The following is a 17584-nucleotide window of genomic DNA, read 5'->3' on the forward strand; positions in this document are numbered from 1 at the left end:
CAGATATATTGTGCTGGACAACGGGCTGCGAGCTCTGCTCATCTCAGACTACAGCGGTCCAGCAGCTTCCGAAGACGAGGACTCAGATGAAGGCGAGGGGGAGGAGGAAGAGGAGTATGATGATGAATCTGAAGATGAAATGGAGGACGAGTCCGAGGAGGAGGATGATGATGATGAGATGGGCAGTGATGATGAAGATGATGACCAGGGGAAAAAGAAGAAAGGAAATGCAGAGAAACAGGTACAACTGCGAGTGTTTTTTTCATATGTTAAATGTCTAGGAGGACAAAAAGAAATCACTTGGGTTGTGTTGAAACCAAATACATTTTTGTTGAAATCATTGCCATCGCAAACTTTAAACCATGTATAGTACTGTTGAATAAAACATTTATTTTGAATAAAAATAAAGCTTCATGTGTACAGAGCTTGAGCTACTTAAAGAATACATTTTCTCATTGTCAACAAAGACCACGAAAAGAACAAAACAATTATTTTGTCAGTTTTTTCTTTGAACACTTTCTCACCTCCCTGCCCTGTCTGCTTCCCTCAGCTCTATTCCCAGTTGTCCCTTCAGAAGACGTAAATTGTTAACATGTATAGTTTATACATGTTTATACATGTATTGTTGAATACAATAAGGTTAACAATTGAAAGCTTTTTTACTAAATGTAATTAGTTTACCATTTTTGACCTTGATCTTTTAATTAATGACTTTTTTGATTAATTGCATTATTATATGCTCTGTAGCACTTTGAGATTGTTAAAATGTAATGTGCAATACAAATAAAATTAATTATTATTATTATTATTAATAATAATACTAACTATGGGCACTTTAGAGTAGTCTTTGACGAATGTGTCTCAAACTGGAATAAAAAGTTAATTATCTTTATAGATTATTTTTAATCTCAGATTTGGTGTGATAACAGCAGGGCAGAGTATGGGGGAATTACTCAAAATAAACTGTGTGTGTGTGTGTGTGTGTGTGTGTGTGTGTGTGTGTGTGTGTGTGTGTGTGTGTGTGTCTCAGTCTGCAGCAGCACTGTGTGTTGGAGTGGGCAGCTTCAGCGACCCCAGTGACCTCCCCGGCCTCGCTCACTTTCTGGAACACAGTGAGTAATCAACCACAGAGGGTCAAGTTATTTCTTTGAAAACAAAATTCTTATCTTTGCTTGGTCAAGGGTTAACTCCCCCTTAAAACTATTACTCTTACATTGTATTCTATCACCTGTTGTGTTATTAAAAGAGTCCAACACCATGGATTGATGATTGATGCCTTGGATCTTCCAAGACAACTTCTCCTCAGTCCAACACTTTTTGCTGTATCGTATTGAAGTTTGATAAAGTCCCAAAAAGAAAAATAAACAGCCAGGCAGAGTCAGATATAAAAAGAGTTCAATGTGCTCAATAAATATTTTTCCTACCTAGAGATAGGCGTGGGGAATTTTCCATCTGTTTGGCCAGCTTTCCACATACAGTAAAGAAGAACAACACAAATGCAAGGCACATCACCAAGTAGCTGTGGTTCCTTCCATTTTTCTTTTTTGATTTACAACCCTTCAACTCTCTTCTGTTTTTTATTTCCGTTGTGCGCCCAGTGGTGTTTATGGGCAGCGAGAAGTACCCCTCAGAAAATGGCTTTGATGCTTTCCTCAAAAAGCACGGCGGGAGCGACAACGCCTCCACCGACTGCGAGAGGACCATCTTCCAGTTTGACGTCCAGAGAAAAAGCTTCAGAGAGGCTCTTGACAGGTGAGGGAGGATCAGAGGGTTTTTTTGTTTTCGGAAAAGCCTTAAGAAGTGGACTTCTTCTTCTCAGACAAACAGTTATAAGAAAAAGAGAAGGTAAACTTAAAAAAAAAAAAAACTCTTGAGACTACGTTAAAACTGTTATTACATACAAACTAGAAAATGATAGCTCTTTTGAAGCTTTGTGGCAAGACTCTTCTTGGTATTGTTGCAAAAAACCCAACCCTCATATCCCTAAAACAAGTATTAGCTTGGCCAGTTGGTTCAGTTAGCTACTGTATGGAGCAGTTACACCTGGCAGTTATGGGGTGTGAATTGACAAACATCTTGATGTAAGAATTAGTTTCAAACTCATGTCTCATTATCTGATGAGTCACAGACTATGGTGTAACATGAACTAACAGAGTGGGATAAATATTACAGGCTCAATCAGCCGCCCGCCAGCGTGCTGTTGTCGGTGGTGTGTATCAGTCTACATTCGATTGTCTCTCTCTGACCTTTGTTCTTTAACTCTGGCTGGAATGTGGCCCCGTATTATAGCTTCTCTGTCCCGTCACCCTCTTAGGTGGGCTCAGTTTTTCATCTGCCCCCTGATGATCCGAGACGCCATTGATCGGGAGGTGGAGGCCGTTGACAGCGGTGAGTCTTGGCGTCTCTGCGCATTACTTCCCCTTGGTGATAAGTTACATTTCAGCTGTCTTACTACTTAGAGTATAACTTTTCATCAGCCGCGTTGCTGAGTTCTCTTCACCCTGCTTGTATGCACATCATTAATCATCTTTCTCAAGTTTTTCTGTCTCTCCTTCTGTCTGTCAGAATACCAGCTGGCTAAGCCGTCGGACTCCCACAGGAAGGAGATGCTATTTGGCAGTTTGGCTAAACCTGGACACCCTATGGGCAAGTTCTGCTGGGGTGAGTTGGTAAACACAACCGCTGGGACACATAATACACACAGGGCCTCCTTGGGGTATGTTCTGCAATAACAAACAGGAGTACTGAGACCGATGCCAGGTTTCCTTTCTTGCTGAATACCTGCATTTGTAAACCATTTTTTTAAAGGGTTTTTTACGTTGTGCTGAGTTGATTGCTTACTTCTGACAACACCAGGGAATGCCCAGACGCTGAAGCATGAGCCAAAGAAGAAGAAGATCAATGTCTATAAGCGGCTGCGTGCCTTCTGGAAGAAACACTACTCTGCCCACTACATGACTCTGGCTGTGCAGTCAAAAGGTTAGGAAAATCCATTCTTATTACTATACATTAAGAACATGCCTTGTTAGTAGTTTGACAGAAATGGAATTGTTTTTAATAATATCATACAACAAATTAATTAATTGAAAAAGTCCATCAGTGGACAATTTAAACATTCATTTGTTGCAGCTCGTGTAAGATTTGATCTGTGTCCAGTCAACTGGTCAATCATTCCTCAATCAACTCAAATTGCAATATTTCTCAGGTCGGATATATATTATATCTAACATGTGTTTTCAGGGTTTCCCAGAAAATATCACACGGCTAATTAACTACTGCAGGCAAGTAAAATAATGACTAGTGTCGACATTTGTGCTGAGAAAAATCATTCTCCTTAAGCAGCTGAACTATTTGGCTTCTGTACTCCTGTTGACTTGTCCAGTAATATTTAAAACACTTAGAAAACTACTGTGAAGAGTCTTGATGATATCTCTGGAAAAGAAATGAACAAATATAGAGCTATATAGAGGAGATATTGAAAAACTGATAAAATGGCATTAATTAATTTTGGTTACCTTCAGCCAGTGCATCAAGCTGTAAACACACACATATTATCACTGTATAAAGTTAATATAAGGCACTTTTATTAACCTTTTTGATTCGGGACACCCAGAAAAATGAGGTTGGTGTACGCAGCCCCCTTACCCCCCCACAATGAGAGAACCGGTGTAAACAGCTGTTTCTACACGCCTCCCCCTGCTGATTTTGAGTGATTTTTAAATTATGTTTTGTTTTAAAGGGAAACTATGCTGTTTTTTAGCTTAATTTACCAAAACTGAACAGCTTCAGAGTCATTGGAATGGTTAAATGACTTTTTTCAAGTTGAATGGTGGTTGTCTCCCTCACCCCCGTGAGCGGAAAAACCACCCTTGCAACTTTCGGCCGGCGTATGGCCGGCATCAGCGTCACGAAGGATCGCATGATATCAGGTCTCGTAGCGATGGAGTTTGTCACACTATCATCCTGGCTGAGCCGGCAAAAAAGAAACAGAAAGCTAGGAAAGCATTGTCGGAGGGACATAGAAAGAGGAAACTGCAGATTGACCAAGTGAGGAACCAGTAAACATCGGAGCTGCCAAATATCTATTCCGAAGCTGTAGGGGGAGCTCTATAGAGAAACTGCATAGCGCCCCTCTAATGACAGTGTAGTTTTAGCAGCTAGCATATAGACGTTTTCCAATGTGCTCCGGGTTCTGTGGATTTTTGATGTGTTTGTGACTTGTTCTCTTCCCCTGACCGCCTTTAGACTCTTTTCTGTGTGAAATTACCTCGATACCCCCTATGTGTTTTTTTTTTTTTTTGTGTAAACCTAATGAATGTGCTGTAAGTCCAATACTCCCTCTACTTTGAACTTTATTTTGGTCTACACCAGGCAAATATCTGCCTCTTTTGCTGCTAAATGCTCCACTATATTCCCCAACTAGGCGCTAACTTTGTCTGTCTGTGGTTCGGTGCTGGGCAGGTAGTGTACAGTTGGTTCATGAGAGCTTTTTCTCTGACACAGCCATGGCTGGAAGCAATACTGATAAGAACAGTGAGAGGGAACCAAAACCGTAGAGTTGCGGTCACTAGAAATAATTCCTTCCTAATAGCAGCTTTTTGAGTTATTATTTTTAAGGCTTCAGTCTTGGTTGTTCCATCCCAATGACACAAGTATCTATTTCTGTAGGCAGACAAACTCCTCAAGCAGCTTCTGAAATGCTGAAGAAGAGCAACTTCTGTATCTATTTACAGCACAGCCAAACAAACTGGGCTGAAAAGATTCATTGCGTCGCATTGTTTTTTTTAAAGAAAAAAGCCAGTAATTGGCCTTTTTCCATCATGCTGTGAGCATTCCATATCAATCTGATCTCATGCTGGTGAAGGGCTGAAGTGTTTTTCCTCAAGCGAAGAATGCTTGCGCAGAGAGATGTTCAAAATGTGATGTTACATGATACAGATCTTAACTATGTATACTGTAAGTATCCATACCCCTACTTTAGAAGAGTGCTCAGTAAACAGGGAGGCTTTCATCAATGAGAAAAGCATGAATGCGTCTTTTTGAATCCCTTGCGTGTGCAGTTTTAATCCCACACCGGATTAAAGGGATTCTCACAGTTACAGTGTAGCTTCTTTATAGAATTATAGAATATAAATGTTGAATTGCGTAGTGTAATGTATTGTATGGTTATTGCAGAAAGAATGCGTAGTATCCAAAATGTGTAAATAAAAGTGCGCGCGCGCAACAGTTAAACATTATCAAGTACCATTTGGTTAGAAACACAGAATATGGTCACTTTCCATGTAAATGTTGAACTCAAGCAGTGGTGGAAGTAGTATTCAGATCCTTAAGTTAAAGGTGCCCTGTCATCCGTATTTCATTATACTTTGTGGTAATGTCTGAAGTTCTACCATGGACCCTGTAACATTTTTGTGTAAAAAGGAGCCATTCTAGTGTAGTATAGAAAGCCTGCAGGAAGGCTTTATTCGTGCAAGTTCTCATTAATATTTAATGAGCTAAGCTGCTTAACTCTGATTGACTAACAGCTAGCCAACTAGAGCCTGGCTAGCGGTATCCTTTAGCCAGCGCATCTGGGCAAGCTCATGAACAGTAATGAGCTCAGGCAACATGATTTCAGACTGACCAGCTTTTGTAATTGGCCTGATTTCTCTGCTTATTTCCTTTCAGTGGCTAGAGCTGACAGAGGAAGTAGCAGTTCATTTTCGCATTACCCACATAACACACACACACACATATGGACCTAACCTGTTAAAAAAAAAACAAGTAAAAAGGCTTTTGTGTGGCGGGGCACCTTTAGTAAAAGTACTAATACCACACTGTACAAATACTATGTTACCGTAAAAGTCCTACATTGAAAATGTTTCTTACAGTATATATGTATCATCAGGAAAATGTGCTTAAAGTTTAAAAGTAAAAGTACTCAATACAGAAAAATCCTCCCATTTTAGAAACTGGAAACAAAAGGAAACTCAAGGAAAGTACAAGTACCTAAGAATTGTACTTAAGTACAATACTTGAGTAAATGTACTTAGTTACATTCCACCACTGACCTCATGTATACATCTGATTATAGCTGTAATATATATAATAATAAAACAAATTATACAAAAGCCTTTTTAGGATTGGGCCTTTATGACCAAAATGTAGTCAACACTCCTTGTATTGAATGCCCCCAAACCCAGAATTATGTGTTTTCAGCCAGAAGTAATGAAAGACACAAATTTATCCTCCTTCACTCGGTCTGCCCTTTAGAGAAGCTGGACACTCTGGAGAAGTGGGTGAGAGAGATCTTCAGCAAGGTGCCTAACAAGTGAGTATTGGAGAAGAGGCTCTCAGTCACTGTGATGAGGTGCTGGTGTGATATAGATTGAGTCTGAATATCCTTTGAGACTTTGCTCAAATGTAAATGTCAAGTCTTCCCCCTCTTCTTTCTCGACTCGCTTTTTTTACCTTACATCACATCTATTTTTTTCTGACATCATACACCTAAAGGGATCATTTCTCCCTAAAGTCGCACTGAATAAGTGTTTTCTTACAGATCTCCTCTTCCATTTGCTTTATGAGTCACTGCAACAGTTTCTTTACAGAATGGACATGCATATCACTGTGATGTGAAACAGCATAACCTCCAGTTTTTAATGCTTTCATTTCAATTAAAGGATTACATGCTCCTGTATGAGTTGATTAATTTCTCTCATCTATGAGCTTATAAAGTGTTTTCAAGCCTTTACTCATTTAAAGGTGCCCTGCCACATGTATTTCATCACTTTGTGGTAATGTCTGAAGTTCCACCATTGACTGGATGTAACATTATTTGTGGAAAAAAAAATGCCTTGGTTACCTTGTTTCAGGCCATTCTAGTGTAGTATAGAAAGCCTGCAGGAAGACTTGGCTTGATTTGTGCCAGTTCTCATTAATATTCAATGAGCTAAGTTGCTTGACTCTGATTGGCTAACAGCTAGCTAATAAGAGCCTGGCTATCAGAATCCTTTACCCAGCGTAACTGGCCGAGCTCATGAATAGTAATGAGCTCAGGCAACATGACATCAGACTGACCAGCTTTTGTAATTAGCCTGATTTCTCTGCTTATTTCTTTTCAATGGCTAGAGCTGACAGAGGAGGTAGCAGTTGATTTTCACATTCACCACACAACACAAACGCATATGGACCTGACATATTTCAAAAAATGCAAGTAAACACTGTTTTTTGTGGCGGGGCACCTTTTAAGTAAACTAAATTCATATTTCATCATGCTGAACATTTTTTGAGTTATGCCTGGCAGAAACAAGGTGCTACTTTTGTGACATGCAAGTGATAATTAAAGAGAGGTATTTTAAATGTCTACGTTACACTAGAACACATGTTTTCTCTATTGATTTCTTAAAAAAATATAAGAAATTATAAGACATATTTAGTGACGTTAAATAAGTGTTGTTTAATTGATTGTAAATGATACAGAATGATCACTTTTTGCTTCCCATAATGCTGTTTTTGTGTCTACAGTGCTCTGTCCAAACCCGATTTCTCTGACATGCTGGATCCCTTTGACACACCAGCCTTTAACAAGCTCTACAGAGGTACTCAACACTATCTAAATACTGATCACATCTGGTGTACTCTGGTTCTGTAGAGCAGTGGTTCCAAACCTCTAAATAAATCTGAGGCTTCGGGAGATGGTTAAAGGATTGTAAAGCAGCAAAAATATTTGTAATCTTTTTCAGACTTTTTTAAAAGTCAAAATTCTCTAATACATTACTTTAGAATTTTAGTATGAAGGTAAATATGGTGCAAAGCGTGAAAGCGCGTAGATGTGATGATCATTTGAGAGCTTGTAGAAAAAAAGAAAGCGGGACACAGAGAGCTCCAGACCCGGTAGCAGGGTCTGGAGCTCTCTGTGTCTCTGTGTCTCCGCTGGAGATCAGATCAGGTCGAGGTCGGCAGGAAGCTTTCTAGCAATGTTTCCACGCTGGCTGAGCCCCACTGATGGCGGTCCGTCCACGGCTGCAGGACCTGGAGCTCACCGCCAGTGTTTCAGTTCGACTGTTAAAAGTGTTGAGATAATTAAAAAGTATTTACGGTATTTAGAAGCGGGCAGGTTGCTAGTTAGCTAACGCTAGCTGTCATGCTACATAAATAAGCCGGACAAAGTTGTTGCTCATCAGGCGATAGAAACCCTGCTGTCCCCGGTCGTCCTGTTGGCTCAGAGCTCCACAGACTCAGTCCACAGGTACAAGTTAGTTTTGCACCAAATGTATTGCAAGAAGTGTTGCAAAAGTCGAGGGTGCAAACTCGTCGCTGTGTGATGCGAGAGAGCACATTGCAGCGACCGAGTCGAGAGGTTGGAATTACTGAGTTGTGGTTGCACTGGAAAAGTGACTGAAGTGAACAAAAAGTAATTTCTACAAGCTCTCAAATCATATTCTACAAGTATTCGTATCGCATCTACGAGTACGGATTTTTTTATTTTTTTTTTAATACAAGCTCTCAAATCATATTCTATAAGTGCTCACATCACTTCTAGGCGCTCTCACATTTTGCACCAGATTTACCTTCAAATTTTAGCTCTTCAGGCCTCTGAAAAGCTTTCAAATACTGCAATTGGAGATGGAAAGAAAAATGTTTTGGCTCACATGAGGATATGCAAGCTAATGAGATGTTGTATGGTCTCATAGCAGCTTTGTTTTAATGGATCACGAGCCAAAAAGGTTGAGGAAATACAAGTCAGCCTTAATAAGCAGATGTTCCTATCATAGTTTCTCTAATTGTGTGTCTGTGTGTTTGCAGTTGTCCCTGTTAGGAAAGTTCATGCTTTGAATATCACCTGGGCCCTCCCCCCTCAGGAGAAATACTATAGGTGAGCTACATACAGTATATATGCAGTACATGACACACAAACGCAGAATTGGACAACCCACAACAGACCATGCGTTTTCCTAAATTGAATAAATTGCATGAATGGTGTTTGTTTCTCTCTTTTTTTCCATGCCCCTGTCTCCTGTCTCCAGAGTGGTGCTCATGCATAGAATTAGACCAGCCCAAATATACCATGCTTTCCCCTGATTGTAGAGGGATTGCATCAATGTTTTTTTGTTTCTCCTTTTTATGTTCTTTCCTCCTCTTTTCAGAGTGAAGCCTCTCCACTACATCTCTTGGCTGATTGGCCATGAAGGCACAGGAAGCATTCTCTCAGTGCTTAGGAAGAAGTGAGTGTTATTGCCTCTGTCTGTTTTTTTTTTCTCCCTGATTCAAGGGCACTCCAAAACCCAATTAAAAGGTCTTCAATTTGCTGACTATACATGAGCTTTTTTAAGCTCTGAGTGAGGCGTGAGTGTTCGAGCCCAATCTTAAAACTATGCACTTTACTAGCCCACTTGACGATGTGATTCATACATTCTCATCTCTGGATGTGGTTGTACAAGAGCATTTCAGCCTCTTGTTGCTAAGTGGCAAAGTGATGTGACAAACCCTCTGTAGTCCCACAACACCAATAACCAATAGCCCATCCAATAGTTTTACCATCAGCACCACTTGGAGCGTTTGATAGAATATTCTTATTTACTCTTTGGGCTGTGTTCAGTTGTTGGTAAATGACAACAATGAAATTTGAGTGTACTCGGTCTCTATTCCCAGTTGAGCCAAACTGCTGAGGCAGTAGAGTGGTTGTTTTTATTAAGTTCAGACAATCATAACGTCGAGGACTGAGAGTCTGGTTTGAAATTGGGCCATTGTCGTCCCCTGCAGAGAAATTGGGGAATGGTTTGTCTCTATGTGTCACCCATCATCACACAAACTGTTTGGAACACTACTGATCAGATGCCTTAAAGTTTAAGGAACCATACCAGAGTTTTTGCAGGTTGTAGAATAAAAAGCTACTACCCTTCACCACTGTAAGCCATTTTAAAATGCAGAACCATACACAATGTTTTACATGTATTTTTCCCCACCACTAGTTTCGCCTCATTTCAGTGGAGTATGACAAATTTCTGAGATATGAAACTCGCTTGGTGTGATCCATCACAGTCATAATCATTTCTACCGGTTTGGCAATGCACTGCAGACTTTTCAAACAAACCTTTGCTGTTAAGTAGATCATCATACTACTAGCACACGTGTTCATGTAGATAAAAGCAGACGTAATATGACAAATTACCCAGCTCTAAAAAAGTTTCAAAACTCTGCAAGTTGTTTTTCTTTTTTTTAGTTAACCAAAAGCTGCCGGGCAAATACGTAATAGAATGCTAATGTTATTTCTTCATGCTGGGATTTGTAAAGCGGTGCTGACTGCCTCAAAGGGATCACACAAAAAAAAGCGTTTGTTAAATTGTCTGCAATCAAGAAGCATGAAGTGACATATTTTCTGCTTACTGCCCTGCACATATTTCAATGCTTAATGTGCATTTGCTTTCCAGTTCATGGCAGGAAGTGAATGTTTAGCAGCAGTCTTCTTTTAAAATCAGTGTTAAGTAGGGACAGAGCGATAATCGGTCCTGGCCGATTATTCAGCTGTTTTCTGGCAGTTTGCAGATGATCTGTATCAGTGTTTTATTTGCCTGATAACCGATAAAGTTAATTAATTAAAGAGTGCACTACTTTGGCTCGGTTACAGCTGTGTGTCTGACCCCCTGCTTCGGTTTCAGTCTGACTCAATGTCCCAGCCCCCACACTGTCTGACTATCAGTGTATTATGCTGAAAGTTTCTCATTCATTAAATCATTGCTTAAAGCATTTTGGCAAAGTTTTGTGTTGCAGTTTGTAACATTGCAAAATCTTAATTTTGACAAAGATTTTCATTTTCACTCAAATATCGGTTATAGGTTTCATTAACAACTAACAATGGGTATCGGTATTGGTCGATCCCTAGTGTTAATAAATTGTTGTGTGTCTGTAGGTGCTGGGCCCTAGCTCTGTTCGGAGGGAACAGTGAAACTGGTTTTGACCAAAACACCACCTACTCTATCTTCTCCATCTCCATTACTCTCACTGACGAAGGTTTCCACAACTTCTACGAGGTAAAGAAAATCTCACTCTTCTTCTCTTTATTTTCCTTTTGTGGTCTGGATACGTGGAGAAACTGTGACGACTCAAACTTGAAAAGAGGAGGTTGGGCAAAAACAAGCAGCAGCTTACGCATTCATCTTCAGCTCATAATGTGTCATGTCAGAGCGTGGAGAACCATTCAAGAAGACTGTTTTCTAATAACTCACGGGAAAAAACGTTTCAGTCAAAGAACTTGCATTGATAACTGCTGTATAAATGCTGCAACAGCCTTGAGGTTGCTGTGTACTGAGATCAAGAGCTCTTTATCGCCCACTCTTTCATTCAGAGAGGATAAACACTGAGTTGTCAGGGCCACAGTGCGCTAGTTTTCTGAATCATTTTTCTGAAGCACCTTAAAGGAGTAGTTTTGATTCTCTTTCTTCTAGTATAATAGTTGGATTAGTTGATTGATACCACTCGCGTGTCTCTACAATTACAGTTGTATTTAGTCTGTGACATGCACCCATTGCATCCATTACAATTATGAGATGCTTTTGTAACTGTATTCTCTCCCCAGACAAACAGATTATTGTCTGTTGTTCAAAGTTAATAATTAGTACTTTATTTCAATTTACATTGTTTTAAGGTGATAAAAGGTGAGAAAAAATTGTAGTATTCAAATGAGGACACGCTATTTCAAATAGCTTGTTCTAATGACTAATGTAATAATCATTTCAAAATTGGCAGCCTTGTTCTTAAAAACCAGAACAAGGAGGATGAAAAGGAGGAATTGTACTATTGTACCAACAAAGTGAACGTGGTGATTATTTGTTAAAGCTGAAGGACTTCTGACATCTAATTTCTGTGCGCCTGTGGTCTTTCACAGGTGACTCACCTGGTGTTTCAGTACCTGAAGATGCTGCAGACTCTTGGACCACAGCAAAGGCACTGTGACTCACACACACCGTCTCACACCGTCTCACACCGTCTCACACCGTCTCACACCGTCTGACAAAACAACAAAAAGGAGACATACTTGTACAGAACAGAACTTTGATATTCTGGCTTGTTAGTACATTGTAGTGTAGTTAATGTTGCATTATATCGGACAGGTTTATGTGCTGGGTGTGTGTGGTTTTTTGCTTGCTCATTTATACATTTATAGCTTTTTTGTTTTTGTTATGTTCCTCACTTAGTCTGTGTTAAGGAAGATTGATGTTGTGACATGTAAGCTTCTTTCTGGGATGCATAAAAGTAAAATATCTGTTTGTCCATGCATTCAGAATATATGAAGAGATTCAGAAGATTGAAGCCAACGAGTTTCACTATCAGGAGCAGGTAAGAATCCTAATATTCATATGCTGCTGTATTTGATGCTTTTTTGGACAAACAGCAATTTAATACTGTGTTGTTTTTTTTTGTACCAATGAGAATGATTTCCTCTTTGTCAGAGTGACCCTATAGAGTACGCCGAGGACATTTGTGAAAACATGCAGCTGTTCCCTAAAGAAGACTTCCTGACAGGAGATCAGTTGATGTTTGAGTTTGACCCAGAAGTAAGTAGTTCAGTGGTTCAGGGTTTTATTCTAAAGTCCTATAATTTAGATGAAGATGTTAATGAAGCAGGTCACCCAAGCCAGATTTTTATGTCTGTAATGTTGATGATTTTATAGTTAATACATTAATATGCCGGAAGGATATAGGTGTTTGTGTTGTTTTTGTTTGGCAGGTATTATTTTGCATGATACGTTAGTCTAATTGTGGCTTTGCATATTTTTCTGTAATAACAGTATAATTCAGTTCTGTGCCTCATATTGTGATTGACAGCTAAAATTGTTTTCATATAAACAAGTCATTTAAAACAAATGGAAAAATCAACTTTCCTCTTTTTGCTAGAAAATTGACTTTATTTTTGTGCGTGCGTGTGCGTGTGCGTGTGCGTGTGTGTGTGTGTGTGTGTAGGTGATCAATAGAGCTTTGTCCCTCCTCACCCCTGAGAAAGCCAACCTGATGTTGTTGTCACCAGAACATGAGGGTCACTGTCCCCTCAGGGAGAAGTGGTTTGGCACACAATACAGCGTGGAGGGTGTGTTTCTGTGTTTGTTTCTGTAACATCTCCCTCCCACATTGTAGGCATTCAGTGAATACATTATCTTTTCCCCCTTGTGTGGTAATATTCAGGCTGATAAAATGCAGCCAGCCAGCTTCAGAAATATCAGCATTTATCTCTGTCTTTTAGATGGGGAACAATAAAATAGTGTTTTAACAGCATTTCAATATTTGCTTTCTTTTGCAAAAACAAACATTACATTTTTGTTGGAATAACATCTTTAGGTCACTCAATTCCAAACATGAATCTAAACTGCCAATGGCTTGCTTGTGTGCTAATAGATGTTTTCCCTTCACACAGACACCCAGCAGGAATGGATGGAGCGGTGGACAGGAAACCTGGAGCTCAACAGTGAGCTCACCCTTCCTGCTGAAAACAAGTTCATTGGTGGGTAATCTCTATAAACTGATATCTGCATATGAATGCAGAATCTGTAAGAAAGGGGACAGGATTTTGGTATCGGAAGTTTTCTTGTTTCCATTTGTAGTCTGAGTAGTATTGACCAATCACATTTGAGCGGGCTTTGGTTGCATCAAGGTAAACAGTCTGTGCAGAACGTACTGGCTCATATGTTCATATGTTCTTTTTGGCTTAAAGCAGCTGCAAGTATCTGGAAAACGTCCAATAAGATGATAATGAACAAGACTTGTTCTTTCAGTTGGTACTTTTGCTCTCCATTATTCAGTCCAACAGATACAGTAATCACAGACATTGACCAAACTTGGAGGAACTGCATTTTGGTCACTGTATTCTGTTGCTGTGAAGTTGCTGGTCCTCCTGTAATTTAAGTCCAGTCCAGAGAAACACTTTGCATTTTTGTGGTCAAGATTTTAACTTAAACAAGGCAATTCTGGTCTAATTCTGACCAAACTTTTGAGGGCTTATGCCTTTTGGCATTGTGCTCTGTTTATACATTTTGGAAGGCCACAGCAACATATTGATAATTCTGATAAATTGTGGAGAAATAATTTGTCTTAAGTTAATGGCCCAAGGGTAACTGAATCATTTATTGGGGGGACGGGGAATGGACATGTTTCATAGTTTTGACAATCTCTGCATGTCTATCTCAAAATGGACATATTGATTTGTTGAAACTCACACATTATTTATGAGATTGCATCAAGTAGAATTATAATGTTTTATTGTTTATGTGCATTTGTTCAGCCACTGACTTCACCCTGAAGCCGTCTGACTGCCCAGACACTGAGTTTCCTGTCCGGATTGCCGAAAGCGACAGGGGCTGCCTGTGGTACAAGAAGGACAACAAATTCAAAATCCCTAAAGGTGAAATGTGTATGTGTGAGCGTGTGTCTGTCTGTATTGTGTGCCTCATTAAGCATGCAAGATGTTTCCACAAAGACTCTTGCTATCATTAAAAAGGTGTTGACACTCGTTTGTCCTCTTTCCTGCCACAGCCTACATCAGATTCCACCTAATCTCTCCTGTAATCCAGCAATCTGCTAAGAAGTAAGTTCAGGCTCAAATATGGCCTCGTAAATAATTGTGTGTTTTTTTTTGCTGTGACACTAATTAACATCTCTATCTTTTCTGCCATCCCCTGTTCCCTCTCTGTCTCTCTCTCTCTCTGCTCCCTACAATTACCTTCCCTTGTCCTTTTCATCACTTCAATCCTCCTTTTTTTTTTTTTTTAATACTTCTGTCTCCCCTCGGTCCTTCCCTACTTCTTTTTCTTCTATTTTTTCTTTCTCTTCATCCCCGTCTTTCCCCTACATCTTGTCCTTCTCACCTACTTCCCTCTACCTTTCCCTCCTGTGCTTTATTTCATTTCCATCCTTTCTTGACTTTTCACCCTTCTCCTTACACCTTATTCCCTCCCTCTCTCTGTCTCTCTACATCCTTACCCTTGTCCTCCCTCCCCTCCAGTGTGGTCTTGTTTGACCTGCTGGTCAACATCTTATGCCACAACCTTGCCGAGCCGGCCTACGAGGCTGAGGTGGCCCAGCTGGAGTATAAACTGGTGGCTGGTGAACATGGCCTGGTCATTAAGGTTAAAGGATTCAACCACAAGCTTCCTGTAAGTCAATGCATCTGGAGAAAGCGTGCACATAAGAAATTATATAGATACGATTACATGCATAAAACCCGGGAATAGTGTAAGGCCCAGTTGTACATTATGCAATAAATATACTGTTTCACAGTAGTACATATCTTTGTTGTGTACTATATTACTTTATATACTTTAAGATGAATCATTATTTTACCATATGCTCCATAGCCAATAAAGTCTAGACTTTTCTTAATTTAGACTATAATGAAAATTTGATACCTATACTCAATACTTTCAAATAAAGCTTAATTTACCTTAGTCTATAGTGGTAAGTTCCATCTTTATCAACGGTAATGAATTATTAATTTAAGCTTTAAAGGTCAGCACAATAGACATAGACAATCATAACTTGTCCTTAATAAAAAAAGACTGGGCATTTTGGGTGGATATGCTCCCTCTGATATTTGTCACACCTTGCTACCAAATACTTGGTCTTATTATTGGCTTTATAGTGATCAAATTACCATTAAAGTAATGGTTCCGCAGTTTTAGAAATACGCTTATTGGCTTTCTTGCTGAGAGTTATATTAGAAGATTGATACCACTCTTATTTCTGATTAATCTTCTCATTTAAATCTTGGCAAGAAAGCAAATAAGTGTATTTCCAAAAGTGTCGAATTATTCTTTTAAAGAAATGATTTGTACACAACTGCTCTTGCTACTCAATTGTGAAACTGCATTTAAACACGGTCAGCATGCCCACACAGATGTGCTTGTGTTGTTTCTGTGCATGTTAATCATGATGGCGATTCTTCATCTTACCTGTCTGTCTGTCTGTCTTTCTGTCCATATCTCTCTTCAGCTGCTTTTCCACCTGATCATTGACTACCTGGCTGATTTCTCTGCCCCCCCTGATGTATTCAGCATGTTTGCAGAGCAGCTCAAGAAAACCTACTTCAACATCCTCATTAAACCTGAGAAACTCGGCAAGTGAGTTTTTTTGCCTTCTGTCTCCTGACATTTCCAGATTGCTTTCTGGCTTATCTTCAAGTCTATGATGCCTTCTAGTGGTGGAAATGTGTGATGGCCGTGAATGGATCAACAACTCCTGTTCTTGTTGTCCTGTTTTCCTCTCGCTCTCTCTCCCGTCTTTGTCAGGGATGTGCGTTTGCTGATCTTGGAGCACTCTCGCTGGTCCATGGTGGAGAAGTATCAGGCTCTGACAGCCGGTCTGACCAGCAATGAGCTGATGGACTTCAGCCGCAATTTAAAGGCCGAGCTGTACGCAGAGGGACTGGTGCAGGGCAACTTCAACAGCACTGTGAGTGGATACAGGCAGAACACAGACAAGTACATTGATTAACAATAAAATTAGCTGATTAGCTAATGAATCAGGGAATGTTCATGCCTGCACTTACATCAATTGATTCTGAGTGCACTTGACATTTATCTCATGTTTTGCTGATTTCCTCTCCTCACTCTTATCTCTACCCGTTCATTATCCTCTATTGTATGTTCTCCGCAGGAGTCCATGCAGTTCCTGCAGTATGTCACAGAGTAAGTCAGCCATTTCACTGAATGCACTCCCTAATGACAACACCACTACTAGACAATCAAGTGGATTTGTTTTCCACCATACACAGTAATTGGCATTAGCTTCAGTTGTTCACTCTATGATTCCCCTTTCACCTTCTCTTCTCACTTTTGTTTTTTTCCATTCTTCCATTTTTACTTTATTCCTCTTCTTCTGACCTCTTTACCTATTTTGTCCTTTCCTTCATCCTCCCTTCCTCCTGTTTTGTCTGGCAGAAAATTGCAGTTTTCCAAGCTGCCAGCAGAGGTGCCGGTGATTTTCAGAGTGGTGGAGCTCCCTCAAAAGCACCACATCTGTAAGGTCAAGTCACTCAATAAGGGAGACGCAAACTCTGAGGTCACAGTTTACTACCAGGTACAAGCAAATCTGCATTGTCCAATTGTTGATATCTTTCACATTTTGAATTAAATGTATTCCAAGACAGCGTAGCTAATTTTATGCACTTTTTTTTCTCTCTTTATTTAGTCTGGCCTCAAGCTCTTGAGGGAACACACACTGATGGAACTGTTGGTGGTGCGTTGATTTTTTTTTACACCCATTTGCCCATTCGTTGTGTCATTCCTCCATGTTTGACCGATGGTAGTTGTTGTCTTTCAGATGCACATGGAGGAACCCTGCTTTGATTTCCTCCGGACCAAAGAGACTCTTGGGTGAGTGTAGTTGTGTTTTCAATAAAATGTTTGCTTTAAAAAAAAAAAAAAAGGAAATGTAGTTTTTAGTAGATTTTGGCAAAATAAAAAATGAATCCGTGTTTAAGCCTGTACTTAACTGCTTCAGTTACTTTGGAACAATGTTTTGCTCAAATTTTTTTTTTAAACTTTCTCTTCTTCTGTTAATTACTATGTTTAAATTCCAATTTCCTGCTTTCCAGACTTGTTGTTGATGTTGTTGTTGT

At 39.7% G+C, this 17584-nt stretch overlaps 1 protein-coding gene across 3 annotated transcripts in view; it reads left to right on the forward strand.

Annotated features, from left to right (window-relative positions):
• nrd1a (nardilysin a (N-arginine dibasic convertase)) overlaps positions 1-17584 on the forward strand; it is a 22203-nt gene that overhangs the window by 1541 nt on the left and 3078 nt on the right. For all 3 annotated transcript variants that reach the window (XM_032500477.1, XM_032500476.1, XM_032500475.1), the window contains 25 exons: positions 4-241; positions 1031-1112; positions 1599-1752; positions 2315-2388; positions 2566-2661; positions 2857-2979; positions 6253-6310; positions 7504-7577; positions 8785-8854; positions 9126-9203; positions 10889-11009; positions 11864-11922; positions 12261-12315; positions 12429-12533; positions 12940-13063; positions 13388-13474; positions 14252-14371; positions 14503-14554; positions 14972-15122; positions 15958-16085; positions 16254-16416; positions 16621-16652; positions 16905-17043; positions 17155-17202; positions 17287-17339. In XM_032500477.1, coding sequence (XP_032356368.1) covers positions 4-241; positions 1031-1112; positions 1599-1752; positions 2315-2388; positions 2566-2661; positions 2857-2979; positions 6253-6310; positions 7504-7577; positions 8785-8854; positions 9126-9203; positions 10889-11009; positions 11864-11922; positions 12261-12315; positions 12429-12533; positions 12940-13063; positions 13388-13474; positions 14252-14371; positions 14503-14554; positions 14972-15122; positions 15958-16085; positions 16254-16416; positions 16621-16652; positions 16905-17043; positions 17155-17202; positions 17287-17339 — 2484 coding nt within the window. The remainder of the gene's footprint in view (positions 1-3; positions 242-1030; positions 1113-1598; positions 1753-2314; positions 2389-2565; positions 2662-2856; positions 2980-6252; positions 6311-7503; positions 7578-8784; positions 8855-9125; positions 9204-10888; positions 11010-11863; positions 11923-12260; positions 12316-12428; positions 12534-12939; positions 13064-13387; positions 13475-14251; positions 14372-14502; positions 14555-14971; positions 15123-15957; positions 16086-16253; positions 16417-16620; positions 16653-16904; positions 17044-17154; positions 17203-17286; positions 17340-17584) is intronic.

This window comes from Etheostoma spectabile, chromosome 20, assembly GCF_008692095.1.
Source record: "Etheostoma spectabile isolate EspeVRDwgs_2016 chromosome 20, UIUC_Espe_1.0, whole genome shotgun sequence".
NCBI lineage: Eukaryota > Metazoa > Chordata > Actinopteri > Perciformes > Percidae > Etheostoma > Etheostoma spectabile.